Source organism: Trachemys scripta, chromosome 9, assembly GCF_013100865.1.
Source record: "Trachemys scripta elegans isolate TJP31775 chromosome 9, CAS_Tse_1.0, whole genome shotgun sequence".
NCBI lineage: Eukaryota > Metazoa > Chordata > Testudines > Emydidae > Trachemys > Trachemys scripta.
The window spans coordinates 61,325,235-61,335,245 of NC_048306.1; the positions used below are offsets into that span (position 1 = coordinate 61,325,235).

At 45.1% G+C, this 10,011-nt stretch overlaps 1 protein-coding gene and 1 long non-coding RNA gene across 6 annotated transcripts in view; one reads left to right on the forward strand and one right to left on the reverse strand.

Moving 5' to 3' along the window:
• Positions 1-9,271, reverse strand: part of LOC117882914 — a 59,641-nt gene extending 50,370 nt beyond the window's left edge. For all 5 annotated transcript variants that reach the window (XR_004647141.1, XR_004647140.1, XR_004647143.1 and 2 more), the window contains exons 1-2: positions 9,138-9,271; positions 7,676-7,727 (exon numbers count right to left, since the gene is read on the reverse strand). This is a non-coding gene — a long non-coding RNA (uncharacterized LOC117882914). The remainder of the gene's footprint in view (positions 1-7,675; positions 7,728-9,137) is intronic.
• On the forward strand, positions 2,346-9,144 carry LOC117882912 (G-protein coupled receptor 35-like). Its single transcript, XM_034781797.1, has 2 exons — positions 2,346-3,480; positions 7,590-9,144. Exon 2 carries the CDS (start codon positions 7,602-7,604, stop codon positions 8,571-8,573), a length of 972 nt encoding a protein of 323 aa, XP_034637688.1. The 5' UTR covers positions 2,346-3,480; positions 7,590-7,601; the 3' UTR covers positions 8,574-9,144.
• Positions 9,272-10,011: the final 740 nt, after the last annotated feature.

Here is a 10,011-nt window from a genome sequence, read left to right on the forward strand (position 1 = left end):
GATTTTTGTGGGGCCCCTGGGGATTTGGAGTGCAGGAGTGGGCTCAGGACTGGGCCAGGCGATTGGTGTGTGGGAGGGGCTGCAGTTCCAGCTGGAGGGGTGGGGCCAGGGATGGGACAGGGGGTCGGGGTGCGGCAGGAGGTTCAGGGTGCAGGCTCTGGGGGGAGATTCAGGAGGGGGCTCTGGGCTGGGGAAGGGTCCTGGGGCGCAGGGTGCAACTATAGCTGGGAGGCGCGTACCTCAGGCAGCTCCTGGTTGGCGGTGCAGCGGGGCTAAGGTTGGATCCCTGCCTGCCCTGGCTCTTCGCTGCTTTTCTCCCTGAGGTGGCCAGCATGTCCAGCCCCTAGACGGAGGGGCCAGGCCGCTCTGTGCAGTGCCCGCTGCCCATGCCCGCCTCCACAGCTCCCATTGGCCACGGTTCCTGGCCAATGGGAGCTGTGGAGCCAGAGCTGGGGGTGGGGGTAGCACGCAGAGATTCCCTGAACACCCCTCGCCTAGGGGCCACAGGGGCATGCTGGCGACCCGGCACTCATGCCTCCAGCCCTGCGGAGGTGGGGAGGCATGCGGAGGCTCGGGGACCAATGTCCGGCCAGCGGCGCAGAGACTTGACGCAGGCCGGATGAAAAGAACAGCGGGCCGCTATGGGCCTGCAGGGTCCCCTTAGTCTGAGGCCCTGGGCTGCAGCCCCTAAATCCCCTGCATTAATCCCACCCTGGGGACTGCAAGGGTGAGTTACAAGCCATCTTTACAGCAATCTTCCTGACTTGTGTTCTGTGCACTTTGGCCGTAACCAAGGTTCATAGCTTCCTTCCTTGGTGAAATGCAGAGTGGAACCAAAACATAATGCAAAAGATTGCACTGATGTAATAGACTCAGTAGAGGGCACCAGAGAAACATGACACCAAAGAGGAAGTTTTAAACTGAAACATACCAGATAAATCTGAGGAGTTCGTTTTATGTTATATCAAATTGTGCAATTCAGACATACCAGATTTACTGGTGATGAAGTGATTGTATGGATCCAAGCCATGAATAATGGTCAATACCTGTTGGAACTTAATAATAACAATTAATAACTATAATTATTATTGTTGACAATTATTATTTATTAATTACAGAAGTGCACACAGTCCCCAGTTGCACTGGGTGCTGAACAACTGCGGAGGAAGTCACAGTCCTGACCCAAAACTCTGACAATTGAATTTAAGCCAAGATTCAACAAGCAAGAGAAAGGTGTCAGTTACATAGACTGGAGGTATAAATCCACATAAATAAATAAATGCCAACAAAGTGATGGCTCACATTTTGAAAGTGTAAAGAGCAATTGATACAGGGGCTAAAAATCTTTCAGTTCATTTACACTCCTAAAATATTTGAGCCCAAGCCAATGCCCATTGAAGTCAATGAGAGTCCTTCCAGGAATTGATCAGAACCTTACACTTTTAAGGCCAAGTCTTCAGCAAAGTTCTCTTAACTTTACTGGTGTGATACTCGTTTACGCCAGATAAGGATCTGACTGTTAAAGCTGTAGGTGTGCAAATGTGGGCATGTGTCACTGATTTGTGAATGCAATTCCAAAACTTGTGAGTAATTATGATTCCTTGGTTGGATCTGCCCAACTCGCCGAGACAGAGAACCTAAAATAAAATCCTAATATTAATATATGGAGATATACCTATCTCATAGAACTGGAAGGGACCTTGAAAGGTCATCAAGTCCACTCCCTTCACTAGCAGGACCAAGTACTATTCCTGACAGTTCCCTCCCCCCAAATAGCCCCCTCAAGGATTGAACTTCTAATGCTAGGTTTAGCAGGCTAATGCTCAAACCACTGAGCTATCCCTCCCCCTTCAGATGAGCACCCCAAAAAATATAAACAAATACTTGGGAACATTTTGGGGTTGGACTAGATGACCTCTTGAGGTCCCTTCCAACTCTGATATTCTATGATTCTATGATTTTAAAAAGATGTATGGGGAACTGGATAGCTCAGATGTAATTGAGACATAGCCTTCACCTTCGTGTCATTGGCTCAACACCACCTCAAGTGCGTAGTGACCATAACATACCATCTGTTGGCTTTTCATTGTCCTATATGAAAAGAGTTGGTAGTTTCGGTCCATTTATCAGAGGAAAAGTAGCACTATCATAATTGACACTGTGAAGGAGTGTCCACCCCACATAGGACTGGAAGGGGTTAAAGTGGCCAGGTAGGCCTATTAATTCCAAAGGCTGCACCTGGAGGAAGAGCCAGGGAATTGATTTCAGTTTCAGCAGTGCAGGAATAAACAGAATAAAACCAGGAAGCTGGCAACAGACCTGTGCTGCTGCTTGGAAAGGGCAGACACTCCCTGGGAAGAGGGAGGCGTCTTTGGAGGCTGCAGAGACGTATACGCTGAAGTCACTCCCTGGGAAGAGGGAGGAGGGAAGCCAGAAGCTGTAAAAAGCAGTCCAGGGAAGGAGCAGTGAGGGCAGAAGAGCGGAAGCCCAGAACTGCTGGGTTGAGAGTCCTTGAACTGGACCCTGGAGTAAAGGGTGGGCCTGGGTTCCCCTACCAGCCACTGAAGGAGTGGCACCTGAGCCAGTGAATGGGAAGCCTGCCTAGGACTGCTGAAGGAAAGACTTTGATATACCCTGGAAGGGGGGAACACTGAGTGACCTGGCTGGAAGGTCCTAAAGAGGGCGTAGCGGTTCCTGGAATGAAAGAGGGACTGCAGATCAGAGAGAGACGGAGCGGCAGCATGCAACAGCAGGAATGAGCGTCGATATGATGAGCTAATCCCCAGAGCAGCCAGGAGGAGGCACCAGACTAGTGGTGAGTTGTGCACCCCATCACAGACACTCTTACTGACAACAGCCAGACCAGGGATAAACAGGACATTGCTTCCCCCGTGTGCAACCTCGTTCTGCTGCCCTTGCTTCTGGGTTTCTGAAGTACCCAGCCAATAATAATCCAGCTCAGGAATGTTAGTAGGCATTGAACTGCTTGCTGACTTCCTGCTTGTTCTGTGGCTAAATAAAAGGTTTTGTTTTCCACTGCTGTCAGTGTAGGACTTGCTGCTGCCGCTGCAAAACATTATAGTTTTCCTTCCACAAATTAGTAAACTTCCCTTTGAGTTGATGACTGTGAATATTCAGTATCAGTTCCTTGCTGGGGGAAAACCATACTGCAGAGGGTTGAACTGATATAATGGAATCAGTAGGAGGCACCAGAGAAACATCTGTCACTAAAAAGGAAGCTTCATGATGAAACATACCAGTTGGTCTGGTGGAACAAGAGGAGATTTGGGCATTGTGCCTTTTTACTTCGGAACTGGTGATGAAAGAATCATTGAGCTTGTGCCCTGAACAATAAGCATCATCAAGTGGAACAGAATCTGAGTCTATTAAATGTACTCCATAGCATTCAGATAAGCTAATCTGTGCTGAACCAAAGCTTTTCTTGTGGAGTTAATTGTACAGTGAGCTACAAAGAAGCAGGTAACTTTTAATTCTTTCATCATCATTCTTAGGCAATTTTCACTAGTGAATGTATCGTTGATGGCACTTTTTCAAATGCGCTGTCTTTCTGAGGGTCTTGTCTCAACCTACTTTTACTCTAACTTTTGTTACCTTCTGTGCACTTGTTCTCCCATGCACTGAATCACTCTGTTTTAGGTTATATTTGCTGTTTTGTACTGAGAGACAAAACACATCAGTCTCATTATTGATCATAAGTATGTGATACTTTTCACTTCTATAGCATCTTCTGAATTGGGATTTTAAAGCATTTTAAAACCATAAATTAGTTTAAACTTGCAACACCCAGTGAGATGAGTAAGGGTGACTACCCCTATTTTATAGATGGAGAAATGGAGGCGGAAATTGTTAGTTCACTGGGGACAGGGATCCTCTTTTCATTGTGGGGCTAGTCAGTGCCTAACATTATGGGGTTGTGATTTCTCAGTGCTACTCTAGTGAAAATAATGAACAATAATAATGCAGTCTGGGATTTTCAAAAGAGCCAAGGGGAGTTAGGCACACAAAACTGATTGTCTTCCAGTGGAAGTAAGACACCTGAATTCCTTTGGCTCTTTTGAAAATCCCATCCTAAAATACTAAAAATGCTAATTTTAGGAATAGCATTAACAGTTGAGATTTGGGATTGTAAATGTTGACGACAAACTGATGTATTAGTCTTATGCAATGCCTGGTCCAACAATGGTTCTGAAGCCAAGGGGAATCTCTGGACTGACTTCGGTGCATGTTGGGTCCAGCCCTAAGTCTTGGCCACTAAAAATTGCTTTGCTCTAACTGATGTGGTCAGGTGGCTTAATTATTAATGCTTAACAGCTGTTAACTTTAAAGTAATGTGTAGAGACTAATACACGGAAGGCAGATATCTTTCTTTCCCTAAATTACTGTAAATACTCTCTAATGGACCACAAATTGAGTCCGATATGAGCTAGCATAGCTAGCTGGCATAGCAATTAAGATAATAATTTTAAAGACAACAATAAACTATTCTAATTCTCAGACTGGAATTTCTCCTATGTCATGTTCCTTGTTATGGAAGGTTCAAATCACAAGAGAGATTATTTTCTGTTAGCATTCAAGTTCTTTTTCTGTAATTTTTTTCTCTTTTTTAAAATTCAGTTTCATCCACCATTTATAGTAATGTTTACTGAACAGTTTGCTTTTCTTTACCAAGTCACGTAGGGGCTAGATTGAGTAAGCATCACTATTATTCATCAGTGAGCACTTAGCTGAGGAATGCCACTTAATGAAAATGCTCACCACAGTGTGCGAAGGTTGTACAATCCACCCCTTAGCAAGTGTACGCAGATAGGGCGAGATTGTGCCCCCCTCACACTGAGTAGTCCTTTACTCCACGCATATTCCCACTGAAGAGAAGTATTCCCCGAGTCAGGTACCCCTTGATGTGAGTACGGGTGGCAGAAGCTGGTCCTTGAACACTTAGGCCCACATCCCAATGTCTTTACTCAACATCTGCCCAGGCAAAATTAAGTTCTTACTGACTTCCAATGGATAATTGTAGTGATCTTAGGTTATGTCTTACGTGCAATAGAAGACCCACCACGCCAAGTCTCAGAACCCAGGTCAATTACCTTGGGCTTGCAGGGCTTGGGCTGCAGGGCTAAAAATAGGAGTGTAGATATTCCCACTCAGGCTAGAGTTCAGGCTCTGAGACCCTACCCCCTTGCCGGGGTGGGAACTGCACTACATAGTTTCTCTCCTGTTTCCTCAAGGCAATTGTTTGTTGTCTGCTCTCAGTCTATTTTTCTGAAGAGGGGGCTATTCCAAATTTCACACCACCACCACTCATAGACTCATAGACTCATAGACTTTAAGGTCAGAAGGGACCATTATGATCATCTGGTCTGACCCCCTGCATGCTGCAGGCCGCAATACCCTTCCCTGGACTCTTCCGTTGAAGTCCCCAATCCTGTGTTTTAGTGACTTCAATCGGCTGAGACCCTCCTGCTAGTGATCCCTGCCCCATGCTGCCACTATGAGCAGTGTGTATATGAAAGGCAGAGAGATTTATTGGATCATACCAAGGATCTGGCTAACACAGTGCAGATTGTTGCATTTTTTCTGGGGTTTTTTTTAATGATTTATTGGGATACAGATAATGACCTGCTCATCTCCGCTTTCCCCAGACACCTAAGTAGAAAAATACTTGAGCCTGAGTCTCATTTACACTAAGGCCCCTTTGTACCACTCTGGCAGTGTAAAGGGGCTCCAAGTGGGCCCCAAATTACATTTGCATTAGTATCAAGGCCCTTTACACTGCCGGAATACTGTAACGGAGCCTCCGCGTAACTGAGAATCAAACCCATTGATTGTAGCTAGGAGTTTTACCCGGGAAATGAATGAAAACTGTAAGGAGATTTGGTCCTTAATTTGTACAGGCCATGATACAAAGCACTGGCTTTGGAGTGCTGGTATCACATAAATACTGTAGCAATACAGTTGACTTGACTGCAATCTAAATGACTAATTCTCTCTGGATCGCTCCATCAGTCTTCTTCTCTATGACCTGCCCTCTGCACTATCCCACTCTTGGTCTGAAACACCCACACAGATTGTGTAATCCCCTGGAAGGGCCAAAGGACATTGCTTCTCTGTGCTAGGACCACCACAACGAACTTCTCCATTCCATTTTTGTGCAGGCTGGGGTTCTCCAGTCACAGCTCTATGATGCAGGAAGTATTAAGGGCCAGATCCTCAAAGGAATTAAGGCATTGCTCCTCTCAGCATTGCAACACATAACCCCTAGGTGGCCTACTGCCTAGTGCAATCCTCAGCCCCAAGCTAGGTGTTCAGGCTGTCCAGACAATGTCTGGGCAGCAGAGCTAGGCACCTAAGAAAGGGATCCTTAGAAGCCAGCAAGCTGAGCATGGAGCTGCCTAAAAGCCAGCCAGGAGTGAAATGCTGAGGAAAGGGACAGGAAGAGGGGCTAAGCGGCTGACATGGTGCACCTGCCTGACAAGCCAGGGATAGGCATCTCTTGCCACTCAGGATCCTCAGCTACAGATGCTCATCTGGAGTTAGGCACCTACGCCAGGTCAGCCTCTTCAGTAACCCATGCCCTAGCAGCTGAAATTGTCTCTCTCACTCTCTGCCTCCTGGTAATGCTCATTACCTCTCTCACACTCAACCTGCATTTCCCTGTGCCCCCAGCTGTTGTTTTGTGTGATTGCTGTGTTGCCCTCCACCCCCACCTGCCCACACACCTATTGGTAGTCTGAATCACTGGCCCCCCTCCTGAAGGGTCTGCCAGGTATCCAGGCTCAAGCACGCTCAGAGCACATCTACAGGATTGGGCCCTGCTGACAAGACACCATGTTCCCCTGCCTAGTTTGAACATCCTGCTTCAAGGCCTCCAAGCAGCATGTTAGCTGTTCATTAGTGTCAGGGCTGAGGCAGCTTTGTGGCAGAAACTTAGATGTCTAAGGGATTTAGGCCCCTACAAGGTTAGATGGTAATTGAACAGTGGTTTTGAAAATGTCAGTGGTACCTAAATGGTGGGCTTAGGAAACTAAATACCAGTGAGGATCTGGGCCTAAGAGTATAGAGATGGGGCCCTATCCTGCAGTGGGGAAGGGAAGAAGTGGGTTGGTCATTCACAAACTGCTGCTTAGGGATAGGATATGGGCTGACTGGATGTCACCAAGAGATTGGGTGTGAAGAGGCATATTGTTGAAGACAGGAAAAAAGAGGGGCTGTGTGGGTCTATTGAGAGTTTCAGGAGTTCAGAAGAAAGGGTTGTATGAAATTCTCAAAGAGAGTAGGTAAGAGGGTTGTATATTTATGCCACTTGGAGTTGAATACTTTTGGAAGTTCAGATACTGTTTAGATAAGCTTCTTGCATTTTTGGTCCTTGGGAAATGAAAAAACCTTTGCAATATGATTTTGTATGAAACAGTAGAAGGTGGAATCACTGCACTGTAGTGCCAGGGGGCTGGGAACACCAAAGGAAACCTCTGGACCAGTAAATATGAATATTAGAAGAATAAATAAGTTGTAAATTAATCACCAGTGTGTTCTGTTGTATTTCATATCTCTTAATTCTTCCATTGCAGTAACTGCTTAGGATGAACTGCAGCAATTTCACAGCAGCGCAAGAAACACTTAACCTTTTACAACTGATTATTTACATCCCAATTACCTTTTTTGGAGTTATATTTAATATCATTGCCTTCTGGGTATTCTGCTGCAAGCTGAAAAAATGGACAGAAACCAGAGTTTACATGATCAACTTGGTCGTTGCAGACTGTTTTCTCCTCTTCACCTTGCCTTTCATTGTGCATTTTCACAAGACTAGACATCCCATAGATAAACTGTGCAATGTCATACAGACTATTTATTTTACAAACATGCCCGTAAGCATTTATATCATCACCCTTATAGCCGTCGACCGATTCATTGCAATAAAGTACCCCCTGAAAGCAAAGAATTTCAGGTCCCCACTGAAGGCAGCTGTTAGCTGCGGATTTCTTTGGATAATAATAATCATTTATGCATACTTCAACCCACGATTTACTAAGGAAAGTGAAGAAATGTGCTTTCGGAAAACTTCTGCTGACCCTGCAGAAACTACACTGTTGTCGAGTATTTTGGGTTTTTTTATTCCACTAGTAATACTGAGTTTTTGTTCTATTCAAGTCATCCGGTGTCTGAAGATGAAGAAGAACATGAGTCCACCTGAAGAAACATCAATCCACAAGGCTCTCTGGATTGTTTCTATGAACCTGAGTGTATTTATCATATGTTTTTTACCTTTTAACGTCGGGCTACTTGTTAGGTATGCAATGGACGCAGCCGGAGCTGCCTGCTCTTTACGCTACAATGCAAGCCTTTTTATTCGTGTGGCTGCATGGGTAGCAAATTCTAACTGCTGTTTGGATACGCTTTGTTATTACTTTGTAGCCAAGGAATTTCAGGAAGCTTCTTCTCTGTTACACCCTTTTAAATCTCTGAAGTCTAGATCAAATCAAAGCCAAATCATAACCACAAATACACTAAGTGATCACAAAAAAATGCATGATAGAGGGGCAGATCCATAGCTGGTATAAATTGTCATAGCTCCACTGACTTGCCATAAAGTCTGTTATTATCGTGGGTAATAGTCACAAAAAAGTGTACCTGATTCTGATCTCACTTATACTCATCTTACAGCATTCTGACTCGAGTGATTTCAACAAAATTACTCCTGATTTATACCAATGTAACTGAGATTCCAGTCAGGATCAAAGTCTCTCTTTGAAGCTATGCATATGCATATTTTATTATTGACATGCTTTCCTTTGCATATACAGCATTAACTGGCTAACTACAGGAAGCTTTCTCGCATCAGTACAAGGGTCAGTTAGTTTCTTGTACTGCTGTTTGTAATAAAACCGATGCAGTATCAGAATGTAAATACTGAGATGTGTATATTGGGTTTGCATAATTTACAATATGCTATTTTCCTTCCTGCTGCTCTCAGGCAAACAGTATACATTTGAAGAATGAAGCTGCCATCAATCTCAATTAGCAGAATTATCACCAACACTAGTCAAATACTGGTGTAACCCCCCCACCCCCCACCCCGTTCCTCCCTGGGTGACTCGGGAGCAGGCAACACTCACCTATGTGCCTAATGTTGTTGACATTAAAGGACATCCTGAGTATCCCAGTGGTGATGTTGGATAGGTGGGAATCCTCTATCCACCCCTTTGCTGCAGTCCCTTTACTCCTAAAGGAATTTAAATTTGGCAGTGCCTCCACCTACTGGCCCCTGTACACACTCAATGGCATGCCTTGGGAACCTCCAGGAATAAACCTATTCTAATAATAATAATAATCAGTGGCATGTGTCTAAGTCAAAGCCCCTGCAGGCTCTCAGCAGCACCTCCTGGCTTCCTAGCAGCAGCTCCTGGTATGGACAGAACCCCACACCAGCAATCTTGCTCCTTTCCCCAAAATGGCATCCACCACCTCTCTCCCTCCACTCCCTGGAAGAGGAAGTGTCTCACTCTTTCCCCAAGGCATCATGGGAGTTGTGGTCTCTAAGGCTAAATTGCAGCACACAGGATCTTCCCAACCGGAACACTGCCAACAAAGTTCAGAGGTCCGTCTTGTAAAGGGAGCCTACACTGGTGATATGAGAATAAGGCTCAATTTCTGTGGAAGAAGTTTTGTGTTAATCTGGTGCCTTGTACAATTATGGAGGTTTTTCTCCCCTGTTTGTAATAATAATAATTAAAGGGTCTAATATTCTATGAAATGAGGGAGATGTGCAAAGTATTGTGCCTAGTGTGACATGGAAAATTATATGAAGTGAAATAGCAACAATATGCATAAAATGTGAAGAAATGAGACTATGATCTCACGGAATGAATTTCTACAGAGTTCAGTAACAACCTTACAAGGGTAGTCTTACAGTGGGAGAGGAAGGTGCTCTCTGCTGCCATCATCTCATGACCCGGGAGCAGAGCTAGTATGAGCGTACTTCAGTGGCAT

Coding starts and splice junctions, on each gene's coding strand:
- LOC117882912 (XM_034781797.1), top strand. CDS start 7,602: ATGAACTGCAGCAATTTCACAGCAGCGCAAGAAACACTTAACCTTTTA.